The following is a 26216-nucleotide window of genomic DNA, read 5'->3' as shown; positions in this document are numbered from 1 at the left end:
TTGAGTACAACTGGCTACTATTAAAAGAACCATAAATCATACCTCAACGTATTTTGAAATCACTCTCAGGAGTTCAGTGTTGATTGGTTGGGCAGCTTGCGAAGCTAAATCAACGTAATGTAGCATACAATGTATAATACTAAGCACGGGTAATGCAACACTTCCTGGACCTTTTTCAAGCACTTCCACAAGGAAGGCAAGCATATTGAAACTCAAATGGGCGTACGTGTCATAGAGATACTTGACAACGCACTTTGTCCATTGGAAACTTTCTTTACTGAAAGTACGTCTACTATATAGTGTCATGACGGTGCCCAAGTTTTCCAATTTCTTTCCCTTTTCAGCACTCACCTATTGGAAAACAGATTTCGAACTTAAATGTCACAAAATTATAGTTCGATGATCTAATATATCTTAAGTGTCATAGTTACTTGTGCAATATTCTCGGCACTCCTGATGCACAATTCGTTGGCGTCCTCATAATTTAAAAGCATGTAAGGGAGCAACGATACAACATTCATTGGAAACGCGAGGCTTTGAGTAGGATCAACCACTGGCAAATCTAATAAAGGAGTGAACTGCGACAACAAAGTTACAACTGGTTCGTATGTATTCGGGCTAGTACACCCTTTTAATAGGAGTGCGTGTACACCAGGAAATGAATTCCATCTCAATTGTTGTTGCAATTTTTCCACTTTGTCTCTGGCATCTGGCCGATCTAGTGGCAATCTATGAAGTACACGACTTAACAATCTCAACGCCAAAAGAAATTCATGTTCGTAGTCTGATTCCAGTAGAGATACAGATAACCAGAACAGTTGCGCTAAAATCGTCATTTTGTCATCCTGTGTTGCTGAGTCACCTAATAACTTCAAAGATTGAGCTGATCTTGATCGAGAGAGATTCGAATTCGGATATTTATTACACCTGTTATCTAGTTCTGTAACAAATATTAAAATTATATAATGTGTAATAATTCAAGTAGAAAATAATAATTAATCCATAATTCAATAGAATACTTGTTCAGATTAGATATATTGAAAACCTCTATTTCTTTATTTTGTTTTTTAATAATACTTAGTAAATGATTGTAAACGTACTACTATATATTTAAAGTATATACAGAGTATACTACAAACCTTTTATTTCGCTGGCTGCTACATTACCACCACTTGATTTCTTCATACAATAACTGACCGAATAACTAGTGCTTCTTGTGTGACCACCTTGATTCAAATGCGAGAACATATGAGGACCAGCTGGATATCCGTTTCCTCCGCCTGAGCTACGTTTGCCACCGATCAAACAACCAGATACTGGATCTTTATTATTCAAATTCGGAGTAGATTTGAATATTTCTTTCATAAAATCTAAAGGTCGGAAGTCGGACTCTAAGGAATCGACAGCTGCTTCTAATGTTAATAACAGTTCTGTCACATAGCCCTGTAAAAGAATTTCAAATGAAAAAATTGTAATTGGTATGAAAAATTATTTTCAGTAAAGTTAAAGACAGCACCTGCATGTCTTCGCCTTGTTCAGCAACAGTTTCTACGAGTCTAGATAGGATATCCGACAACATTCGGGATGTAATAGGAACTCGTAATGCTCTAAACACTTGAAGAGATCTTCCCGCGTAATGTCTGGATGAACAAGAGAGTCCTAATTGCAACGCGGTTTGTGCCCATCGTTGACTGACTAGCGCGTGTGGTAATGAATCTCTAAAGACTCTTAACACATGTCGTAATAATACTGTTAGCTGCTCTGCACTGCGAACCCACCATACTTTGGCAGTCATGTCTTCATAGTTCCATAGTGGTTGGTTTATTCTATTAGAAAAACAACACTAGTCAATTTTTTGTCCAAGATTAAAAAAGTTCAATAATAACATTCTTTTTATGGATAACAGTGTGATAATCGTTATGTTAATTTTCTATATACGCATATACCTAGAAGCAAGAAAATTTATCAGAGATTTTATCACATCTTGTATTGGCATGTTAGGACCAGGTTGTGGACCAATCCAATTATTAGCATCATCTGGTGTGACTATAACAGGTGGTACTGTATTCGTCGATCCTGTGCCAGGCGTCCAATTATTACAAACTGCTGACTCTGAAACGTTACTTTTGTGAACGCTACGACTACACGTAATATAAATTTGAAGATGCTTTAAATCCTCACCGTATGCATGAGAATTTGAATAATCTTTACAGTTATCCACATTCACATGATTCATTGATGTAGGTGGAGTGGACATGGAATTAGGAATTGGTGAATGTGTGGGTGTACCATTATTAGACAGTGGAAACGGTGGTGGAGGAGGAGGTGGTGGTGGTGGCGGTGTAGCAGTAATTATGGATGATTCTGGGAGCGGTGGTGGTGGTGGTGGCGGTGGAGGAGGCGGAGGTGGGGGAGGAGGAGAGGAAGAAGGTGGTGGTGGTGAAGATGACGCGGGAGGTGTGGTTGGAGGTGGTGCTGGTGGTGGACCATATAGATAACTGTCAAATTCCGGGTCAACTTCTGTGAAGTTATGCTCCAGTACTGGTAAAGCTGGCGTAGAAAGACCCAAGCCCAACTGTTCTGTCTTGGAAGCCAGCAATACTCGCGCTACACCCAGATGATCTCGATGATCTCCAAGGACAACTAATAGATTCAACAACAGGCAACGACAGTGATCTCTCACTAAAGGCCTCGAATGGTCCAGGCCAAGGAAAACTATATGTAACATTAAGGGTACGTGAATAGCCCAATCAAGTTGTATGCCGTCAACGACAACATCCGTCAGCAACATTACAGCAATATTACATCTGTAATTTGAGAAGGTATTCAATGAAATTCAAAATTTACGGTATATATTTCAGATAAATTTGATGTGTTACAGTAGGTAGGCGCTGTGGTTAGTCAACGTTATCGTACCTGTGAAAGCCACTTATCGGCTGAGAACTGTCTGGCAGATATTCCGTTAATGGGGCAAAGTATCCGCCATATTCGGGCATCGGTAAAGGATGCGGCTGAGGAATGTCGAACTTCTCGCCACCGCAGGACATTTTCCCGTTTACTCCAGCGGGACCGTTGCGTGCTCCATAGCAGGTTTCATCGGCAGTCAACTGAAATCGAGTACAACAGTTATTTGAAAAAATAAATATTTTTCATTTGTTACAGATACAAATTCGATACTGGATGTTAGTGTAAAACTACCACTTTGGAACAAGGTCAAACAGGGCACGCATTTATATGAACATTTTGTATCGTTTATGCCGCCTCGCACTACCACTGAAGCAGGGCTCCACGTGTTACGAACACCCTATATGTCATAGTACCTCCGCCTCTGTCGTAGGAGTGGACAAATCGTCAGGAAGAACCGGCGGACCGCTCGCAGTCCTCGTTTTTTCGACCCTTGGGGTTTGAAATCCAGCGAGCGCTCGTAACGCTGTATCTGATTTTGATCTGTACACAAAGAAATCGTAGATTATTAATAGCGGATGATGAACGTCAACGATAGATGAGAAAGGTAATATAAACAGATTAACAAATCAATAATAGATCAATTGACAGAAGGAATTTCCTTGAGAAATATTTCTGTACAATTTATGTGAAGCTTACCCAGTTTTAACTGGATCTTCACCGGAATGCCTTTTCGTATGAATGGTACCTTTCTCAACCCCTAGATCACGAGAAGGATTCCCAGGATCAGCAGCCGGAGCGTCGCTGTGAGAAGAAGCTTTTCTCATGCTGGTTAATCTATAAAAAGGCGGCGTTTCGGTTCTCTCTATCAAGCAATTGAGAGTCTCTACAGTCTGCAGCTCCGTCATCATTTCATCCACTAAACGATCCGGACGAGCTCTAGCCAAATACAGGACAACCCTTTTCGCCTGAAAGATTAATTAGTAAATTTCTTAAAAATCTTTTGTTTATCTGAAATTTATTAATTAATCTTCAAATTATGTAGTATCAAATGAATCAACTCTCATCGAACATGTAACATTCATTTTACTAGAATAGGATAAAAAAGATATATAAAGTTTGACTGTTAATTTCCCTTGTTAATATTTCGCATCAATTAACATTTATTTTTAATGGTAAAAACGTCTTACGTATGGAAGTAATTCCTGTGGCGCCATTCCCGAGACAATGATCAAGTAACGAATGATCACTTTCAGATTGTTAGGCCAACAACCGCACAAAGTTGCCCATAGTTCTTCCGTTTCTTTAGGATGCTCGTCGGAAAACTGCATTAAATTATTATTTATGTTAGAAGCAATTTTTCAGGTACTGTTATCCACAAAAAATTTCATAGAGTATTTAAAAATACCTTGGCAGTTATGTAAAACAGATTGTTCAAAACCATTTCCGTTGCTTCTGCGCTACCCCATCCTTCTCTCCTTGCTCCACCGCGTGACATATCCGTCGCGTAATACTGTTCAAGCAAATATTTCCCAATCAATAAATAACTTTGAATTTGTTCCCCAATTACCCACGTAATTCGAGGAATAATTATATTCTCATTAAAAAGAAAAATTAAAGCGGCATTCTATTATTTTAAATAAGTACATTTTTGGGTACAAATTGCACCACTGGATTATTGAGAAAAAATAATTAAAGAAACTATTGTTCAATTAACTTATGTTTTATTCTAAGTCTTCATTTAAATGTATATTATTAGAAAATATCAAAGTAAAGAGAATGGAGTAAAATAAAGATAGGACATGCTACCTATTAAATACAGTATTTGAAAAATGATTAATCACAGGGGGCGTAGCTCAGATGGTAGAGCGCTCGCTTAGCATGCGAGAGGTACCGGGATCGATGCCCGGCGCCTCCAAAAATCTCTTTTTGCATCCTTTCATCAAAAGTAGATCAAGTCGAACCAAAGTTGCACCTGAGATGCATTTAACCGAAGGGGGCGTAGCTCAGATGGTAGAGCGCTCGCTTAGCATGCGAGAGGTACCGGGATCGATGCCCGGCGCCTCCAAGTACTTTTTTTTTCTTTTTTTTTTTAATTTTATTTCGAACATCAATCAATACTGCAAGGCACACTGTACAGGTGACAAATTCATTAAATAAAATAAATGTGTACTACTAGACTGCTATCTTAATGAATAGCAGATGAGAAAAACAATGATGGTAGAATAAAGAAGATAAAAGAATATAGAAATGAAAGAATGTACGAATACATTTAAGTGTAGAAAAATAAAAAAAAAAAAAGAGAAAAGGGGGAAACTGAAAAAGATTAAATAAAGAGTTAAATAAATACTAAGTAAATTATCGACGAGTATGAAAGGCAAAATATACATGGAGTGGATGTGGGGGTATGTGATTAAGGGTATAATATATTACATGTGTATATCGTGTGCCATGATTATGCGATTATTATTTGTAAAAGCAATTCATTGGTTCGATTGTAGTTAAAAAACATATTAAAACTTAACGAATATTAACCTTGAACTAAACAAAATTTAAGATACATCATACTTTTTATGAAAAGATGATAACATAGATGCTTTGGTTGGTAAATTACATTATAAATGCATACAATACTGAGACAGTATATACAGACTATAAACTTCAATAAAGTTTGATAGCTCTTAGCATATGAGCTTATTACATTGCAGATTTTGTGCATTTATAATGCATTTATTATAAATTTAGTTTAGACAACAAATTTAGTCGTTCCACATAAACTTTGTTCTTCGCCTAATGAAGTTATTAATAACGAAAATACATTTCTATTTAATTTTCCAGTATAACATTAATTTATAAGAGTATAAAATATAATTTGTAACGATCTCTTAATTGAAAGCACTACCTGTTTAATATTCATACCTGTAAATTAGTGCAAATTTACATAACTATCCGCCCTCTATTTATACCACAAATTCTCTCGCCGTTTATTAAGAATATAGTGACTTATAAATTTTATATGTATTAAGAATAAGAATTATAAAAATTGCTATATTACCACTATTCTTTAATTTTTCCTTTAGTTCTATTATAAAAAACCGAAATGCTTTTCCACCCCTAGTCAAGTAGACATAGTTGCAATTTTAATTTATCAGTTGCATTTATCAATGTAGTTTCGTTAATGTATATTTATTAGCTGGCTATATCATTATTACAACAGAGACATTACATATACTCACTCTTAACTACAATGTCAATAAGTAGACATTTATATAAAATATAATTAAAAGAAACTTTGAAACAATAAGATGAATACAATATCAATATTACAAACACAACTTTTAAATACTTTTTCGTTGAGTATTGCAAAAACAACAATACGTTACCGATCAACATACGCCAACGTAATAAGAGATACACGAGTTTTATTATAAAATGAAATTTTCACGGAGTCCTTGAAAATTTGATTGCACCTCATTCAAAGGATAATATAATTTCATTCGTGAGAGACATGAGCTGCAGGATTCAGGGAAAACCACGACCGAGCGGAATATAAATAGTTTACAAATAGAACTCAAACAGCATAGAAAAATTCACATCGCTAAAAGATAGTACTTCCAAGCATATCGGTCTGATTCATTATCAAAAGTAGATTATTCAACAACTGAAAATAACACTTCAGGTATACGAAAGTGAAGGGGGCGTAGCTCAGATGGTAGAGCGCTCGCTTAGCATGCGAGAGGTACCGGGATCGATGCCCGGCGCCTCCAAAGTAACTTTTTTTGTTAATCCTTTAAAACAATAAAATAAAAAGCAAAATGAAACTAGATGCAGCGAGGCTCGCTTAAATTCTACAGAAATCTGCTCGGCTAAATTCCACAGTTCCAACCCTACTCATCTACCACTACTCACTATCTCGAGCTCAGTGTAGTTATTGTAGTAAACAGGAACAGAAAATGAATACAATGAGCAGAAACGAGATATATGTAATCCGTCGGGACGCAGGACTTCAAAGCAACGCCGCACGCGTCAAATATACATATGCAATGGAGAAAATTTCAATTGCAATATTGACCTTACCTTCTCAAGTGTAGTACCCATTCATTGCTGAAATTTTTCTGATTAAAATAAGTCCGAACACGACGTAAATCGGTCTAGTCTTATCGATTTAGGGAAAATGAACCTTTAATTTCGTTAATTACAATGTCGGTAAAACTAGTCCGATTTCCATCGTGTTTGGACTCATTTTAATCAGAACATTCTTAGAAATTCACTGGTACTATATTTGAGATTGTAAGGTTAAAATAACTGCAATTGAAATTTTCTTCATTGCATGTTTGTATTTGACGCGTGCGGTATTACTTTGAAGTCCCGCATTTTGACCCTTGATTTTCGGCGGACTGTCTATCCCGCTTCCACTCACTATACGGATTCTCTGCTTTTGTCAGGCTGTGTTCGAGTCAGTTCTTGGGGAAAAATAACTTCCTTCTGCTTTTTCTGCTCACGTAAATTCCACTGTAGGGATCCGAAATTGTAGAATTTAAGCAAGCATTATTGTATGCATCAAAGAAGAATTAAAAACAATGCCGTAATAAAATATATCCATAGTTCAGAACAATACTCAACCGACATAAATGTAACTGAAATAGCACTCCTATAAAATTGTGTGAAAATTCAGTACCATATTCATATGGAATGATATTAAAGCTTAGTCTGACATTCACAAGGAATTATATTAAATTCCTAAAAGGTACCTGAATTATAAGAATATATCGGTACTTAGAAGTGATGCATACATATTCAATTAAGAATATACTTTTGAACTGTACAAAGTTTTTCATTGTTCTGCTACTACATTTAACTTACATTGGAAACATAAAATTAGTACTTAAATAGTACTGAGGATATACAAATCAAAATGAGTACAGCTCAAATGATACAACATATGTTTAGTACGTGAGAGTTATCAAGACCAATGTCCGCCACTTCCAAAAATCAATACTGATCCTTTCACTGAAAGTAGATCAGATCAGACGACAATAAGGGCACCTGGATCAAGTCAGAGCAAAGGGGGCGTAGCTCAGATGGTAGAGCGCTCGCTTAGCATGCGAGAGGTACCGGGATCGATGCCCGGCGCCTCCAAATCCTTTTTTGATCCTTTTATCGAAAACTAATTTAAATTCGCGGTTCGCGATAACACTGAATAAAGGAAAATGAAGATGGAGAAATAAGCACCAACTTGAGCGAGATTTCATTTTAAATTGGTACTTCGATTAACTGGGGTTGACAGTCAAAGTGGTACCTAAATATAATACAATCTAAGCTCAAAGTGATATATAAAAGGCACAAGGTATCAAAATGGTATCTGGGCGTTATCAGACAAGAACTGAATTTGTATGTCAATTGAATCAGAGCACAGGAACAATCACAATTAAACAGTCATACTGAAAGGATGCTTCCCTACCCAGTTGCTAAAATCAATTTACAACAGAAACTAAAAATGGTACTTGAGAACGACAAGTCGACAGGGGCCTAACTTAAGTGGTAGATCAAACCCAAAGCTGTAACTCCAATGAAATCGGACTGACACTCGAAATGGTACCTGGAACAATAAAACTGTGGTCCAAAATGGTAAACGAAACGAATCTGACAATGGTACCTCAACGTGATGGAACGAAAACTGGAAATGCACCACGATTCAATCAAATCATAGAAATGACATCAATCGAACCGTCAGCAGCAAGAAGTCCATCCTTCTTCTGTTATCCAAATTTAATATATAATAAAACTTAAAATGGTACTTCAAAGGATTAAATCGAAGGGGGCGTAGCTCAGATGGTAGAGCGCTCGCTTAGCATGCGAGAGGTACCGGGATCGATGCCCGGCGCCTCCAAAAATCATTTTTGCATACTTTCACTGAAAGTAGATCAGACTGTGCAACAATAATGGCACCTGAATCGAATCAGATCGAAGGGGGCGTAGCTCAGATGGTAGAGCGCTCGCTTAGCATGCGAGAGGTACCGGGATCGATGCCCGGCGCCTCCAAATCTCTTTTTTAAACAATTGTACACACCTGACATATTTCCTTTTCCTTTTTTTATTCTATTTCATTTGTTTATTAATATTCTATTTCTATTCTATATCCTGACAGTGAACACATTGTTTGAATGTCTGGCATTATTTTATACATCACTTATTTCTTCATACCAAAGACAGATAGTATTAAAAACAATTACGAACTATTTGATAACACAGTCCTTACGTTATATTATTATCTAGTTATACTATTAAATACTTTTATTCGACATCAATTGTCTTATTGTAATTATGTCGAAAGCAATTTAGAAGCACCGGTCATCACCATGGCAGTTAAGTGTTAAAGGGGTGTTAACACTAGAACTACTGGACAAGTCAAAATGATTTCAGATTTCTGCTTTCCTGGGAAATGGTTGAACAAATCAATATCTGTGTGCAAATACAATAACAGAAATCAAATCTCAGAAAATATATTCATGCAATGTACACAAAGGATGAAGAGTGAATTTAACTGCTTGGTAATAGTTCTAGCGTTAAGTTAGTCCATTGACGCAGGGATTATATTCTGCGCGATATTAATATTAATAAGTTTGTGTTTCCGGTTTAATGTGCATTTTGGAATTCATTACCTGATAATAGCTCAATGGATTCGACGGCGGTGGTACATTAGGGTCGACCAGTTCCATGTTGTGCAGCCAGGGCAACAAATATTGGAGCAACAGCTGTCGCACTTCTCTCCTGGCCGTTTGGAACCTGTGCGTAATTTCTGAAAGCGAAGCATAACCAATGTACAGTGTGAACGAGAGATTCATGCGTTTCTTGGTAATTCTCTTAGTGAATTATTAGTTGCATTCCATGTGCGTATGGAATGGTATTTGGGTCAACCAGCCATCGACTTTTTTGCGCGTATGCATATCTTCAAACATTTTATTTTTTCTTTTTCATTTTTTTTCTTTCAATAATAAATAATTTTTCAAAAGTATTCAACTGCTAAGTATGTTGAAGTACTATGTACGTTGAGTGTATATATTTTAATCATATTCCGTACATAAAAATAGGGTTTATGCCAACTAAATTGGTACCAACAAAGTTTGGAAGCTTAAAAATTTGAAAATTTAAAAGTTTGAAAGTACCTTTATTAAAGTATCTTGTATTTAAATATCTCGGAGCCTTTTATTTTTCTTGTTTTCTTTAATGGCATTGAGAATAAATACTTTAACTATTTCGTCTGTATGTTTAGGTGTTGTTGAGCAAAATTTTGAATGCTAAACAATAACGTGGAATAATGATACTCACTTCTTTTATTACTCAATGACTTTCTTGATTTCTCACAGTTTCAATAAACTGTATAAAAAAATGGAATAAAGTTAGGATCGAGATCTACTTGCTCAAGTTTCAAATGTTATTATTTCGATAACATTAAATGTGTGTTCTGATGATTAAATCACATGGCCTGCGTCTGTGTATACCACGATCTTCAAACTCTGCTCGATAATATCGTTTATAACCATTTGTTGGGAACGCTGTTTGAGTTTCGTACGACAAAACGTGTTTGCTATGCAAACTTGCGAAGTGAAGAGGGCTGACGGGTAATGGGGTAACAACTTGCGAATTGTTATTAAATTCTTAGATAGATCTACCATACATTTCTGCAATGTTTTATAAAAATAGGCGTGCATCAGTCACCGGGGTTCCCTTGTAAGTTATAAATGGATGAATTATTTCTAGCTGACCGGTAGCAAAAGGTATGAACTGTCTCGTATATTTCTAGTTATGAATTCCGCAGTCCATGAACTTTGTTGCATTTTATCGTAAAATATAAAAACTATATTTATATTTATTTAAACAAATATATAAACTAATCTATATTTATTTTAAAAACATAAATATATCTATATTTATTCAAGTGAACATATAAATATATTTATATTTACTTGAATCAACATATAACTATATTTATACATGCTTCTATCCACGCAATATTTTTCATTTGCAACGTTAGTTAACGTCCATTCATTTCAACTATGAACAAACGATTATTAAGTCAAATAAAATAATTTACTACAATAACATCTTTCAAAAAGAAACACCGTTTTCGATACGTTTATGTAAATTCTGGACACACTTCTATCTACTCAGTAAATTGCAGAACATCACGCTTCTGTAGCATTTGCAAAGCTGGAAAATACGAGAAAACTTTTGTATCAACAAACTTTAATGACATTTTCATTCTGTTTTCTCCATAAAATATTCTTTAATCAACCAAATGACCTTTTATTCTATTGTTTTACTACTATTTTTGTTCTAATCTCTCCATAGACTTTTCTTCACTGAACCAAACGATTTTTTTCTGTACCCTGGTTTCCACAAAACGGTACATGAAAATAAGAATTTCCATAATGATCCTCCATCTGCCAATCACTCTGCATAATTCCATTATCTCAAAGGAAGTGCACAATATATTTAGTAATCTTTTCAAGCTGCCATTGACTGGAAACGAGGACAAAACATCGATAAGAAACAACGGAACTCACCGCTGAACATAGGCATCGTGAGTTCTGGATGCAGTTGAGCCAGTTGACGCGATAGGTACATCTGATTGCGACAATAAGTGGTCGACAAGAGAACGTCCAAGGTCCCACCCCTGATTGCACCGTTCGAGGATAATCCGCTGCCGATTGGATTACTCTGTTGTCCTGGCGCGGCGGCGGCCGCGGTGGTAGCTGTCGTAGATGAGGCAACAGCGGGATCTTCTTGACCTGAAACGAGGAAACGATGAAATTGTACACGATGAACAACCAGAACGCTTAGAAAATGAATAAAATGGTGCTCTAGTGAATGTGGGAACTTCTCAAAACATTCTACAAATCTCGCAATTATGATTGTAAGTAGCCGGACTTTAATCCAGCATTTTCCAACGTAAAAAATTAGCTGAAAGATACATTCTGTGGAGTTTAATGAAGATTTTATTCTCGTTCGATCGAGATCGAGCACTTCACGAGAGGCGGAATTTTAGCTGGAACAGTTTCGAATTAATACCATTAAAACAATTTTTAGTTTGGAAAATGTTTGCACGTTTAACGGAGAACGGTTTTATGGAAGAAAAAGAAAAGGAAAGGAAATTGAATGAACAAGAAACGATTTACGTATATTCGGATCGAATAAAATGATTATGAGATTGAAATTACTCTGAAGTCTTGTTGTTTTGTCTTTCAGTGTGGCATTTGTGTTATAAGTAAATAAATATTAGAAGTAGATACTAACAATAGAAGTTATTAAATAATAGAAGTAGTTAATAACAATAAAGTAGTTTCATCAGGACAGATGTGAAAGATATCATAGGATTTCTGAATATGAATAATACGTCAAAATGAATACTCAAGGGGTTGACGTGAAATGTTACGTTGCAAACAAATACGCCACGTAATGAAAAATCCATTTATTTTACTGAAATTTCACGCAACCAGCGGGAATTCGTGTATTCCCTCGGTGCGCAGAAGCTAGTTGCATCGTACTTTATCAGGAACGGTTGCCGATGCACCATGCAGAAATAGTCGAGGCAGCATCCCGGTATATACTAGTTTGCTTTCTCATCGGTGATCCTGTTTTTTAATAAATAACATAGCGAGCTAAATAATTAAATAAATAAAGAAATAACAGTTGCAAATTTTAAAAGAAGATATTAACATAAATACGTATAGTGATTAAAATTTTGCATTTTCCGAATTTTATTTTCGAACTTCAAAATCAGCGATCGATGTGAATCATTTTGCCCAAGCAACAAGTGAAAAATGTGTGATGTAACTTTTGAAAATGAACATGTGAATTGTTACGAATAGCGGGAAAAGGATTTATTGAACCCGGAAATCGAGTGTTTTCTTGAATGACGAATCGAAATTCCTCGTCGATGAAAACAGACCTCAAGGATTATCCATGGTTACGGACCTCCTCAACAATCCTTGAAGACGTCAAGACGAATTTGGCAACGGCCCAACGCGATTTTTTGTAGAACTTTAAAGAAACTTCCGATTGTCTGCGACTAGAGGTTTCGACAAAGAATCTTAAAAACGAGTCTTATCTCCCTTAGTGAAGGAAGCAAAAGAAAATAAACAGGCCTCAACAATATCCACGTGAAACCGAAATGGAAAACGATCGCTAAAAATAGTGAACTGGATATACCAGTGAACAGACTAAACAAAAACAAAAGATGAAAACGGCATAATAATGAAACAAACAAACATTGAGCGTCTAGTTCGTGTATCGTGAATTTTATACGATTATATTCGAGACAATTTGAAAACCGACCTAATAAAACAAGATCAACCCTTATTTAATTTCATCTTCTACAAATCAATCTAAGAAACTCTGAATTTGCACGAACGTCGGCGGACCATTCATCTTTTGCCGTTTAATTCGTCGCTGAGATGTGCTCGATCATTTATCATTAGAAGTAATTTGTTATTTGTGAGTTATTCACGCTTAAAGCGATAAATGTACAACAGTGGAGATAAATTAAATGTCAAACGAGATTTTATCGATTTAAAGCGACATTCCTGTGTCAGTCGTGCCGTTACTAACAAACGGGGCGGTTCTTTAATTTGATCCCTGGGTGATCCTTATCGATACATACTCAACATGCCATGTTATTGAAATAACCGTTTTACCCATTTCTACTGCGTCCATTCGCAATATCACAATCGTACGGTATAAAATTAATAACAGCTATAACTTTAGCGCTGCTCAAATGTCCTTCAATGAACTGATAAAGCATGTCGACTCCTTGCCTCATGTTTCCTTTGGTAACAATTCTCGTAAGACTCCCTTTACACTTAATAATTAACGCGTAAATAAATTCTGTACGATAAATATTCATAATCGCTAAATATTATTCGTTTCCGATTACATTTATTACATTCAGTTTCAAATTCCGAAACCCCAGTGTTAAGTGTGACATTACAAGGCAAAGAGTTCAACCGCAAATTAAAGAAACCAAGAACTCCGGACCGTAAAACATTGACTCATCGAACACCTGAGTAGCAATGTTTCATACAAAAAACACGAAGCTCCTCGAGATAGATTTCCCTCCGCAGAATGTCAGTGGATGAATGAAAACCTCGAATAACTTCAAACTTCATCGTCAACGAGGATTGTCAACTCCTTGTTTCCCCTTGAATGAAAATGGTACAGACGCAAAGGGACGGATCTGGTGGGTTTGAGGTGATTGAGAACGTGTTGCGGAGTGTCCAATTCTACTACACGCCAATCCTGGTCTACCTGGGTTCATTGGGCAACTGTCTATCAATGATCGTATTCTTTGGCACGAACCTACGCCGGTACTCGTCCAGTGTCTACCTGGGCGCGTTAGCCATCAGTGACACAGGCTTCCTGATTTCGGTGTTCGTTGTTTGGCTGGACATGCTGGAAGTTAGTATATTCGACCAGCCAGGTTGCTGCCAGTTCTTCATCTATCTGACCACGCTGTGTAGCTTCACTAGCGTATGGCTAGTGGTTGCGTTCACCGTGGAGCGTTTCATCGCAGTGAGGTACCCGCTCTATCGGCAGTCCGTGTGCACTGTTGCCAGGGCAAGGATTATAGTAGCTTTGTTGACCGGATCAGCAGCGATCCTATGTAGTCCGGTCCTGTGGTTCTCTGCACTAGCGGTTCAGTACAACGAGAAAGGCAACGTGACAGAGTGTGGCCACTTGACCGAGGGGCTGGAGTCCTGGGCCACCGTCTACAACGCCATTGACACGGTGCTGACTTTCGCGATACCGTTCACAGTGATCATCATCTTAAACGTGCTGATCGCGCGGGCTGTCTCTAGGCACATCAAAAGTAGAAAATCGCTGACCGACGAGCAACCACGTGTTTCAACGGATGGGCAACCACCGTACCCCAACCTCCGTGGCAACTTGGCGCAGACCAAGATCACTAAGATGCTATTAGTTGTGTCCAGCGTCTTCTTGTGCTTCAATCTGCCAGCTTATGTCTTCAGGATCCACGCATTCTCACATGTATGTTTTCTTGGTCGTAACGCTATACGTAGACTGTTTAGAAATGTCAACTCTCTTAACTGATCAACAGTGGGACAGAGAGTTTTGAACTTTCGTAGTCTGAACTTTTGTAGTCTGTAATCAGTGAATTCGTGATTTCTAATTGTTCGATGAAGAATTGATTTATCTTCTGCGCTGTACTGAACAGTTTAACAGAGTTTAGGGTTTGTTTTATCAGAAGCTCCGTGGAATCTTCTGGAGGATTAATTTGTAATAAGATTTGTACAATCACATGTGATTTATTTGTGATAAACATAAGCTAATAAACTGATAGCTTTCTTCAAAGTAGGTTTTTAGTTTGTTGAGGTATTAAGTAAGAGTAGTTTGCATCGATGTGGTACGTGATAATGGATTCGAATATCTAGTATTTAATCAATCTTTTACACGAGTTTCGATTAAATTATGTATGAATTTCAATTTAAAAAACTATATATACATGTATACCATTAGATCGATTTTTTTCTTTATACTAACGCGTTATTAAATTTTTAATTTTATATGAAATTTTAATGCCATTAAAATCATAATTGTACGCTGTCCACTATGTTATCCATACTTTGAATATAAAAATATAGTTTCAGGAAGAAATGAACGTACCCCCTTCAGTAGAACTGGCACAGCAAATTTGCAATTTGTTGTTCAATACCAATTTCGGAATTAATTTTATCCTGTACTGCGCCACGGGACAAAATTTTCGAAGAGCTATACGGTACATATTCCTGAGGAGATTTCGTAGACGAAATGTAACTATGACGCAGACATCTAGTCACGGAACGCAAAATGGTACGTAAACCCGAGCACCGTTCCATTTGTAATCTATTGTTACATACAATAGCCGTTTATCAGTAAAATTGTATTTGTCTTCAGCATCAAAGACCGAACGACCGGGAAACGCGTTGAAACGCCATGACGCTGGTATAGCTATGGAACCGTGGAAAGAATTCCCTGATCTGAATGTTATTTCGCAGTAAAACCTCGTACAAGTTTGCATAAAATGAATAAAGCTTAATAATCCGGAAATGGTTTTTTTATAGTGACCGATTAAATTTTGTTATCTTACCGGTCTCCGGTTCTGTAGTCGGAAGAGGACCCACATTCCCAAAGAATCGTTGATCCAACAATTGAAGAAGCTGAAGAGCTGCGTCGTGAACAGGAGCACGTGGGCAACCGGTACTCATCAGTGTGACGTTGATGATGCTCGTGTAATGATCGCAAGGATATTCTCTGCAAAACGAAGGGAAATATTAAAAATAATTTGTATTATATTTATGTATGAAAGAAGCAGTCGAATATTCTGTATTATCATATTATGTGATGTATTATGATTCGAAATAAATTATTTGTAATGTAAAAGATTTAAATTATTTATAAAATTATATACAGTATAAGCGACTTGTGTTATGTCACTAACCTTGCGCTAAAAATTGTTGCCAAAGCTAAGAAGCAACCGTCAGCTACTTGGGGAGCTCCAGTGTAACATCTGTCAACTACCCAATCAAGGAGAGTTCCGATATCAGGGTTACATTCTAATAGTAAAACTACTGTTTCACGGGCGAGGGCATAGATCTGAAAAATTATTGTTCACGTGTAATTATATATTTTCCTGTATAATTTTCTATTGAATATATGTTATGTTACTTTTTCATCTTTGCTGGCTAACAGTAAATCCAACCACTGATATAATATTGCCCCTTCCTCTGAAAGAGTTTGAGGATTGAAACAAGGCCCACAGCATAATAATCCACTCATGGCTTGCAATGCTGAAAGTTGCAACTCCGTACACAATTTCTCTTCTTCTTGTAGCCAGAATGGACTTGTAATTGGACGACCGTAAGGACCAGCCCAGCTAGCAAAGAGCATAAACAAATTCCGTCTCAAATCTCTCTTTAGCAAGGATTGGCATGTTTCCACTAAAATACAAAAAATCATGTTCGGTAAAATTATTCATATAAACGAGCAGTCTTCGTGAGCACAATTTACTTACATGTAAAGCTTTTAATCATTTTCCTAATAAAGTTGCAGAAGTGCAACTTAATGTCACGTACAGCAGGTGCTTCCTTATCTGCTTCATTCTCCAAATACAAACGCGCGCCGTCAATATATTCGACGAATGTTGGATGAAGCGATTGTGTCTCGCGACCCAATACGGCAGGACTGTAAGAAAACACATGAAAAGGATCCCTGCCGTGGTACACAGATGTAGCGTTGTATGAATTAAAAACTAACCAGATACCAAAGGTTCCGTACTCAGCAATAAGTTCTAAAACCCTCACTAGCTGTAATCTCAATGCATCCCTTCGTCTACGACGTCTCATATTTTCTTGTTTTCGGTCAACTGCCTCGCGAATGTAAGGAACTAATTCCTCCATTAAGTCTCTGAAAAACCATGATTGTTACTAATAAAATAAATAAAGAACGATGGTAATAATAATTTTCAATTATTGTGCAATCATTAAAACTGTAAAAGGGAAAAGAAGAAACTAAACGAAACGGACAAGATTCTTATTAAGTATGATGTTATTTTGTATCAAAGTAATTCGCTTACTTTAAAGCATCAGCGTTGACTTTGCCAATCGCTTGAACAGCAGCATCTCTGACATCGACCACTTCGCATCTCAAGAGGGGTACTGTCAACTTGTACAAAGCTGCAGGGCTTGCGTTCGTGCCGGGTGACTTGTTATCGCCCCTTTCAGCGGAGAGGCTATCCGGGGAAGAACTGCGAGGAAACGAACATTTTTGTTATTGATCAGGATCCAACAATAAACGAATACATATTACAGAAACAGAAATCGTGCGCGACCGGTAAATTCAATTTCCGATTAAAGCGGTCGGGAACGGTCGTAACGCCTAGCCAAGGAGTGTAAATAAAAATAAGTACATATACAGATTGTGGTTAGGCAGGAGCTTAATCAGAGCTAAAATATACACAAATAAATAAAGTTCTGGTACGGAAAGTAGTGCAAATTACCAACGACCGTTTAAATCCCGGGTGACTTCGAAGCATGGTCGTTCACAATGGTTAATTAGGCTCACCTGGTCCGCTTATGCCTGGTGTAGATGCCGGAAATGGACGGAACGGAGAACCGACCCGGCAGGGTCTGCGCCCCGCCGAGATTCTCCAGGCTCTGACTCAACTCCTTACTCATGCACAACACACCAAACTCCACCGTATGCTGACCACTAGAGTATGCAATACAGTGTACCACCAATGCTTCTTGTATCAGACATTATTTACTGCTCAGAAACTACTACTCTAAGTTCCAGATGTACAATGTGCGAGACAGTGACCAAGTAGCATGCGGAGTAGAATGTTACAGAGAATGGAAGCGAAATGTGCATTTAAAAAATTGTGCGACAATCGAGTCCCGCTCCCGATAGTGCAAAGCGCGTCTTGGTACAAATTGGTGCTCCCTTCTTTACCATACAACACCTCTTACATCGTTATTACAAATGACAGGTTCCCGGACACCATGTGCAGAACAAACGAGAAGGTATTATGTAAGATTAGACATTCTTGTATCGGATATTAGAAGTACAAATGCCACGTGCGTGTCACAGCAAGAAATGCATATCATGAAAGAAAATTGTTTTAGATTCCACAAAGTGCTACACCGACATTTCTCATTGAGATCTCAAGGCAAACAAACATTGGAACTGGTATAGTATTTTCATGGTACAATGGACATGAACAAAACGCTAACCTTACACCAATTAATACCAAATGGTAATTAATTCCACCTATTAATCCACTTTATATGAATACACGTAAAGCTCTAATGATAAAACTGTAAACTTCGTAATTTAAGATTTAGGACTATCTTCGATCTGTGCAAGTAGAATTATTGTAATCTTAGAACTACGTAACTAATACACCACTGAACAGTATACTTATCCCTTACATACTGATCAAATGATTTGAATGTCTTTTGAAAGAATAAATAATAATGGAATGACGTGATGCTGAAATCCCTGCAACAGTGTTTTGAGTGTCAACTTACCTGAGACTAAGATCTGGACTAGCACACCGTACAACTGGACTTGGAACTGGTGGCACAACTCTATAACCGAAGGTTAAATAATTCTTCCAAACGTGCATATACATGTCCCTTTCATTGATTGGTTTTCGAACTGCTGTTGAACTTCTTAAAAGAGATGCTCTATTATCGTTCACAGGTCTAAAAAGAAGAACAATGGGTTTTAATTTATAAAAACAATATTTTTCTGTTCTTAGAAATTCTGATATAATCTTACGTAGGATCAATTACTGAGAAGAGGGAGTTTATTCGAGTAAAAACAATAGGCCATGAATGCGCGACGGCGGAAGGACACAATGTAAGCACTCTATCTTTTTCTAAGAATGCGAATAGACAACTTCCCCATGGATCTGCTCCATTTAAATTCAAAGAGGAAGAACTCTTTGTACTGGTATCATCGTGAAGTCCTATAAGGCTTTCTCCATTAGTAAACACTCCAAATTTATTAAATACAGGAGGAATATATATATATATATATACATTACCAGCTGTCCATACACAACTGCTTCTTTCAGCTATCCATTGAAGATCAACATTAGACGTTGAAGCAGCTGCAGCTTTTTCCGCGGGTGGTAACATATGATAACATTTCTCTAAGACCACTGGGCAACAAGCATCTACTACATCAATCACTGGTTGATCCTCTTCCAAGCCTCCTAAAATATACAAGCAATTTCGTTTAATATTTTATTTTTTCAAATTAATTGTATTTTTTTTATAAAAACTGAACTCACCTAAAGTGTTTTGCAAATACTTGACTTCGCGCAATATATGAACAGCAATTCTTCGAGGATAAAGTCGACAGTTACATAACATAACTAAGGCAAATCCTTCTACTAAGTGAAAAACGCTTGAAACAGGTTCTATCTTTTGTCCTGATTCACTTTTTTTGATACTATTATCTGTACGTGTACTTGTTCTCGTACTGTCTGCCGCCTGCTCCTTAGATCTTATGCTCGGGCTTGTCAATGCATTTTTCCAACTTGTAAGAAGTTGCAAAAGCATTCTTAAACCGTTATCAACAAGTTGTGGAAAAGTATCCTGAACGTCTCTAGCAAGAAATTGGGTAAATCCAAGAACAACATCTTGCCTCCAATCAGGGAAGTCTAACACTAAAGTCTGTAAACTTTGATATGCAAGTCCACGAAGCTCTTCGTCCATGTGAACGGTTAAACGAGATAATAAATCAACTAATTCAGCACCAGTCATTCCATCGGGAATCAAACGTGGGACTGCTGCAACGCATGTCCGGAAAAGATCTATTCTAGGCTTCCGTTCTCCAGTAATCATTTCGTCTGGTTCTTTGTTCATATTCTGAGTGCTTGTCATCATAAGAGGTCTTCCATAATGAACATCCAAAGCGCGCAATATATCAACAAATACTCGTCGAACGTGTGGAAAGTATGAGGACATTCCTATACTTCTTGCAGTATCCTCTGTCAACATCTAAATTTTAAATTAAATTAAATTTGGGGTGAAAATAATAATTATTATAACAATGTAATACTAAACAGAAATGTTTACTGTACTTACTTTATTGAGAAATGTCTTTTTAACACGTATAGTATTGCCACTTGGCAATACACCCATTGTACGCGGCATAGGAGGTTCTCCCTCTTTTTGCTGCAAACTATCAGCAACAACCAAAAATGCACGAAGGCCGATACTCATACGCTCAGGGGTTAAAATTATTTTTACTGGACGACCCACTGATAATAAATCGAAAACTATTTCTCGCATCGCAAAATCCAATCTTTCCTGTGCAATAAACTGAATGATCTTTACAAAAATATTCAGTGGGGTATCACGTGGCACTACTGCCTTTGAACCTTTAGGAAATAAAGAGTTCACTATGCTCTGCAGTCTACTCTGAGTAGCTGAATTGCTTTCACATTTAATTCGTATCATGTACACCCACAATAAACGGTATAACGCCTCTGAAAACAGATATAAATAATATTTTAAAATACTTGAAAACATATAAACATTTTTTTCTAAATAAAAGACATACCTAATGCAACACGACACGTTTTAGGATCCCGATTTTTTAGGTGTGAAAGACACATTGCTAAGAAGTAATGCCAATTTTGCAGAAAGAATGTTTTTTGACTCACACACAATAAGCAAGTTACAAGGGGGAAGAGTGCCAGTCTATGTTTTGATTTGGTACACATATCTAGCGTTGTAGAATATAGCATCTCTACAAAATTTTTCAGGCAAGGTACATTAACTTCATTTTTCACAGCCTAGAATAAAAAAAAGGTAACGTCAATAAAAATTTGAAAATTTGATATGTTAATATATAAGAGTGTGCTATGCTATAAAATTTCAGAAACATACAGCAGCTACAGGAACAAGAATTTCAACAAAGAGTCCAGCTAAAGCATGTTTAACATCCTTGTCTTTCACTTCTAAAAAGTACTGAGCACACTCTTGCATAAACTGAAAAGAGGCTTCAAATTCTTCTATTGGTACCATCTGAAAATATGTAAATCAGCATACAAATATAGAAAATTTTAAAACTTTTATAAGTGAAATAACATCTATTTTCTAATTACCTTTACTCTGAAGAATTTCATTCCCATTAATAATGAAATAATACTCTGAGTTGTATGAGGTCCAGGTTCTTTAGCACGTAGCTCTTTCAATTCAATCATGAATCGTTTTCTAACTGAAAGAAATCTAGACTGTGCAAGTACCCCTATCACTTCCGCATAAAGGTCAGCAATAATGTGAATATTTGCCGCGTTTGGTTCATTTTGAATACTGTAATATAAAATGTGTAAAGAGAAAATATTTTATTTTATTTCATTAAAAAACATATAACAGTTTATCATTGCTTACCCTTCTCTGTATTTAAAATGTTTAAAGGCTATATTTTCTATATAAGTTACTAAATCTTCATGACCAGGGTGAAATGGTAATTGACGTAGTACTTCTATTAACATTAAACAAAATATAAATTCAACTGCAAGATCTCTCCGCTCTTGAAGTAGATCTGCTTCACTTCTTTCAACAGTTTCTACGCTTCCTGATACTATTGTATACATGATACTGAAATACAATGTCAGTTTAAAAATGTTCAAGACCTTTAGATAATTTATCAAAATATTTATTTACCTCTTTCCTTTTTGGTCTTCTTTTCCAGGAGCAGGTTTTTTCTGATCACTGCCCTGGTCAACTAATTGACGTTCGTACCAATTGAACAGTGCTCGTAAAATAGAAGGCAAACAGTGCTCCGCAACCGAACCAAATGCAGATAAAAGTTGATCAAATTGTGGATCTTCTCCTCTTTGTAATACTTTTGAAAGCGGTTTTTCCTACGGTACGTTTATTATTATTAGAAGAAAGCAAACATTAATTAAATATATTACTTACATGTTCCGTCATGACTGCTTCCATCTTCTTTTCTGCCTGTGATGTAAATTCTGCAAATAGGGTACGCATTACAAATTCTCCAGGTCTCAAATCCATATCTGCCATTTGTATCGGTTTGACGGTTTCCTTCTGAGCACCCCAAGGTAACACTACGGTTATTGCACTTACTCGGCTGGAACTTGATTCTAAAATATAGTGCACTTTAAAACGTATATTAAATTTTTCAGCACTATTACACAAATTGTATTTACCATTGCCAGAAACCGAAGTACTGGCTGTATGTATGCTAACAGCATCGCTACTTTCTCCTTGGGTTGTTCCATGAACAGTAAGTAGATCTGTACATGATTCAGGTACGTTTTGAGAAGATGATTCTGCTGTTGTTTCATGCAATACTTCGCCATGTATGGCTCTAGGTTCAGAGGCTTCTAATAAAGATACAAAATTAACGTATTAGGAACTTCTGCTATTTCTTAAATATCATTAAATAAAAATATAAAATTATATTTCTCAAACATAAGTGCCTTTTGTGAATGTGTGTAAAAACTACCAGTAAAGGAATATTCTGACTTCTAACACTAATGATTCTGCATGATGGTAGAGACTAATAGATGAAGCCCCATTCTGTAACGTAACAGATGCCTACAGTGAACACTAACTCAATTATATTAAGCTTGATACCTGACTATCAATATACAGAAATTTATAGAAGGATTGTAATTTATATAAATTAATTACAAAAATCAAAACATACCGGGTTGTGCCTCATTCCCAGGAGTTGGTTGTGTTTCTCCGCCTAAAACATAATTATTTGACTTATTGTATCCTTTTCCGAATAAATACATACATTAAAATACACATTAAGGATAAATGACATAATAAACCTTTAAAATAACATTAAGGTATAAGTAATTATATTTATTTACCCTCAGTCATTTTGATATATATGTCTTCTATTTAGACTGCATTAATAGTCATTAATGTCATGTTGTACATAAAGAGCATTTTTACCCTAAAACAATACAATAAAAATGTTATGTAAGTGACTTTTTTTTTAACATTTGTCTTTCTCTAAAAAGAGAAAATAGGTGCAAATCAAATCAAATAAAAACGCGTATATATAAAATGTCCTTTAATCTACTCATTCGACATTACTTTGGCATCAATTATTGAAATGTCCAATGACCATCGTTTTTTGTTAATAATGCCTTTAAAAACTGTTATTATTGGAAAGTAACAATCACATTTTGCTTTTCATGTATCGTCACAAGTATCTTACAAACCTATAAGACTTCAATTTTTGATTCCCACGAAATCGTATTAGATTACAAACGAACAATAAGTATTATTTAATTAAACCGTAACAAAACTGATAGATTGTGGAAAGCCATAACCTGAGGCGCAAAGTGATATCATTGAGAAGCGATAATTCGATTTAAAGATTTCACTCTAGCTTTATGTTATTATTATCCATAGATAACCGTTAGAAAATAAAAAATTCATAATGACAAACACTTCATTTACCGTAAAATGCGACAAAATAGTAATTTAGTTTTACGTCTGACGTTTCATAAATGTCCGGCTTGATTCGTATGTATACTTCGTAGTTTCATATTCCGCACGTTCCTTAATTTAATCTACTTTACACGGTACCACTAGAGGGTGTTAGGTCTACATTAAATCATAAAAAATTGCTAAAAAATGTTGATAATACATTGTTTTTGTATTTTCTCATAATAAGTTACATCTGCTAATATTCCTAGGTGCAAATGATATAAACTTGCGGTTACATAATATATTTTATATATATATATTTTAAGTACAAATATGTATTCCTAACGTTCCTGACAAACGGCATTAGCGATTCCAATAGATTCTGAGAAATTCTCGAAATATAGATATCGATTTATTTCCATTTTCGATTCAATCTATTTTTATAGCAATTAACATTGGATCCATGCTACTATACCAACTGCAGATAACATCAATAGAAACCATAGAATGAGGCGTTAGTAGCTTCCAATGTGTGAAGCAACCCTGACAATGAAGCACCTTGTAGTCTGCTGGGAGTTATAAGTTGATCAACTCGATTTATACTACAATATCTCTCACTTTCTTGTATCTAGACATGCTAAAAATGTAAAGTGATGAAATACATGTGAAGCCGAAAACTGGTATTTCAAAGATTACCAATAATTTTACAATTTACAATGATTACAATTTTCAATGTCGCTGTTTTATTTAGGCAATACAGAGAAAAATTAAAATTTTTTTTTAGACGGTGTCTTGAGCAATAGATTACATTTATTTTTATATAATACAACTGGTTGTCAATGACAAAGACAAAAGTGTGTAATTTTCCGTCTATAAACAATCATAGTTTCCCTAAGAAGAGTGCAATAAATGTACTCGTAATTAAACATTGATACAAATTACTGAACAGAATTTTTATTAAATACCTAAATCTTTTCCGCTACGAAGCTGTCCACTCCATACATTTTGTATCTATTCAACAACAATACTGTGAAGCTGCATTAGCTATGGAACCGCTTTGAACTGCTTTCAGGTGCATTGACCATCATTACTTCAGTTACTGCCTAGTGGAGACAGCTTCCTATGTCATCAAGGTCGTTATTTAATCCAATCCACACACCCGTGTCTCGAGCCGCAAGTCAAACGTTACTGCATTTGAGTTACTAATCGTGTATTGCAATATTATAATATATTCAACGCGATGACGTAGGCACTGACAAACTTGATTTTCTGTCGCGACGAGGAAATTCACAAACCTTTTAAATAACGTGTCGTTCAATTATTGCCACAGACGCCGGAGTTCAAGCCAGAACCGCCCTATTGGTACTGCAGTACACGTTACGTAATGCCGAGCAGGAAATGAGTTACAATTTTGCTACATAATATATCGTTAGATCATTCAAAAAGATATATCATTTTAGACAGTTATTTCATTTTACGATCGCAGTAGTAAAATACATAGAACAGGAGGTAATATATTCGCAAACTAAGTAGTTTCAATTATACTCGCGTAAGCATTATCAGAAGATAGACATGAACTCCAGATAACCACAGAATTTCCTGGTGCAATCTAAACGTCGAGGTAAATGAATAAAAGCAAATCGGTATTGTAATGATAAAACCGGGTCAACGATTTTGGATCAACGTTTTAATATGGAAAGTAGATAAGAATGTTTTCTGAGAACGCCTAAGAGATTGTATGATGGTAGTATTACAGAGTCCACCCGAGTAATTGACACCATATACTGATATAAATCAGAATTGTTATTAACTGTTCATGTTCGGGGCTTTCCATACTATTTTATTCTCTCTCTTTTTGACCTGAACTCATCCATCCAGTCAGAAAGAGGATGTATCATCAGAAAATGTAGCAAGACCATCTTCAAATTTACAAATAAAAATTGTTTTATAGTTAAAATTTCGTGACACTTATATTGTAATACTGTATTTATTCTTCAGAAATATAAATATATTTGTAAATCTGCTGATTCGTAACAGCGACGGTGTTGCGAATTGTAATAAAGAATTGGATTAATGTGCGCAGGGCCTGGCCCCTTACATTTCATTGATTCTCGAGACAAATGGTTGCACGCGCCACGAGAGATGTGTACCCGATGCAGACGGGAGACACATTTAGAGTTAGTCTATTCTCTACAAGGTCCACTACGTATGTACGCATCTTCAAGGTGTATAAATACTCCTTACTTGAAGTTACTCCATTGAACTCTGGCGTTCTGTTCCCTAACATACTGGCCTAACGCCAAGGTTACGCAAGTCGCG

The 26216-nt window shown here is 36.2% G+C and overlaps 2 protein-coding genes, 1 long non-coding RNA gene and 6 other non-coding genes across 18 annotated transcripts in view; 8 read left to right on the top strand and 1 right to left on the bottom strand.

Annotated features, from left to right (window-relative positions):
* fry (microtubule binding protein furry) overlaps positions 1-25326 on the bottom strand; it is a 29431-nt gene extending 4105 nt beyond the window's left edge. For 3 of the 10 annotated variants that reach the window (XM_076369174.1, XM_076369175.1, XM_076369177.1), the window contains exons 1-36: positions 24863-25255; positions 23928-24534; positions 23330-23415; positions 23158-23199; positions 22655-22831; positions 22404-22588; positions 22146-22345; positions 21870-22079; positions 21584-21791; positions 21366-21503; positions 21037-21271; positions 20559-20962; positions 19760-20471; positions 19511-19681; positions 19243-19432; positions 18990-19166; positions 18025-18171; positions 17537-17707; positions 17218-17367; positions 16976-17145; positions 16630-16901; positions 16403-16557; positions 16052-16215; positions 11472-11696; positions 9567-9703; positions 4313-4417; positions 4095-4229; positions 3604-3872; positions 3321-3447; positions 2917-3107; positions 2182-2807; positions 1947-2112; positions 1517-1826; positions 1140-1443; positions 432-940; positions 43-351 (exon numbers count right to left, since the gene is read on the bottom strand). In XM_076369174.1, the coding sequence (XP_076225289.1) occupies positions 43-351; positions 432-940; positions 1140-1443; positions 1517-1826; positions 1947-2112; positions 2182-2807; positions 2917-3107; positions 3321-3447; positions 3604-3872; positions 4095-4229; positions 4313-4417; positions 9567-9703; positions 11472-11696; positions 16052-16215; positions 16403-16557; positions 16630-16901; positions 16976-17145; positions 17218-17367; positions 17537-17707; positions 18025-18171; positions 18990-19166; positions 19243-19432; positions 19511-19681; positions 19760-20471; positions 20559-20962; positions 21037-21271; positions 21366-21503; positions 21584-21791; positions 21870-22079; positions 22146-22345; positions 22404-22588; positions 22655-22831; positions 23158-23199; positions 23330-23339 (7701 nt within the window). In that variant the 5' untranslated portion in view covers positions 23340-23415; positions 23928-24534; positions 24863-25255. The other 7 variants (XM_076369176.1, XM_076369178.1, XM_076369170.1 and 4 more) reach the window with 6 other exon arrangements.
* TRNAA-AGC (transfer RNA alanine (anticodon AGC)) lies at positions 4750-4822 on the top strand. Its single transcript has one exon. It is a non-coding gene; the product is annotated as a tRNA-Ala (tRNA).
* Positions 4900-4972, top strand: TRNAA-AGC (transfer RNA alanine (anticodon AGC)). The gene has a single exon. It is a non-coding gene; the product is annotated as a tRNA-Ala (tRNA).
* TRNAA-AGC (transfer RNA alanine (anticodon AGC)) lies at positions 6599-6671 on the top strand. Its single transcript has one exon. It is a non-coding gene; the product is annotated as a tRNA-Ala (tRNA).
* TRNAA-AGC (transfer RNA alanine (anticodon AGC)) lies at positions 7971-8043 on the top strand. Its single transcript has one exon. It is a non-coding gene; the product is annotated as a tRNA-Ala (tRNA).
* TRNAA-AGC (transfer RNA alanine (anticodon AGC)) lies at positions 8722-8794 on the top strand. Its single transcript has one exon. It is a non-coding gene; the product is annotated as a tRNA-Ala (tRNA).
* On the top strand, positions 8874-8946 carry TRNAA-AGC (transfer RNA alanine (anticodon AGC)). The gene has a single exon. It is a non-coding gene; the product is annotated as a tRNA-Ala (tRNA).
* Positions 12441-16056, top strand: LOC116424274 (FMRFamide receptor). Its single transcript, XM_031970467.2, has 3 exons — positions 12441-14952; positions 15567-15774; positions 15859-16056. Exons 1-3 carry the CDS (start codon positions 14110-14112, stop codon positions 15960-15962), a joined length of 1155 nt encoding a protein of 384 aa, XP_031826327.1. The 5' UTR covers positions 12441-14109; the 3' UTR covers positions 15963-16056.
* On the top strand, positions 18603-19032 carry LOC143174725 (uncharacterized). The gene is made up of 2 exons (XR_012998970.1): positions 18603-18715; positions 18925-19032. It is a non-coding gene; the product is annotated as an uncharacterized LOC143174725 (long non-coding RNA).
* Positions 25327-26216: the final 890 nt, after the last annotated feature.

Source organism: Nomia melanderi, chromosome 7, assembly GCF_051020985.1.
Source record: "Nomia melanderi isolate GNS246 chromosome 7, iyNomMela1, whole genome shotgun sequence".
Taxonomy (NCBI): domain Eukaryota; kingdom Metazoa; phylum Arthropoda; class Insecta; order Hymenoptera; family Halictidae; genus Nomia; species Nomia melanderi.
This window is presented reverse-complemented; position numbering and strand designations above follow the sequence as displayed.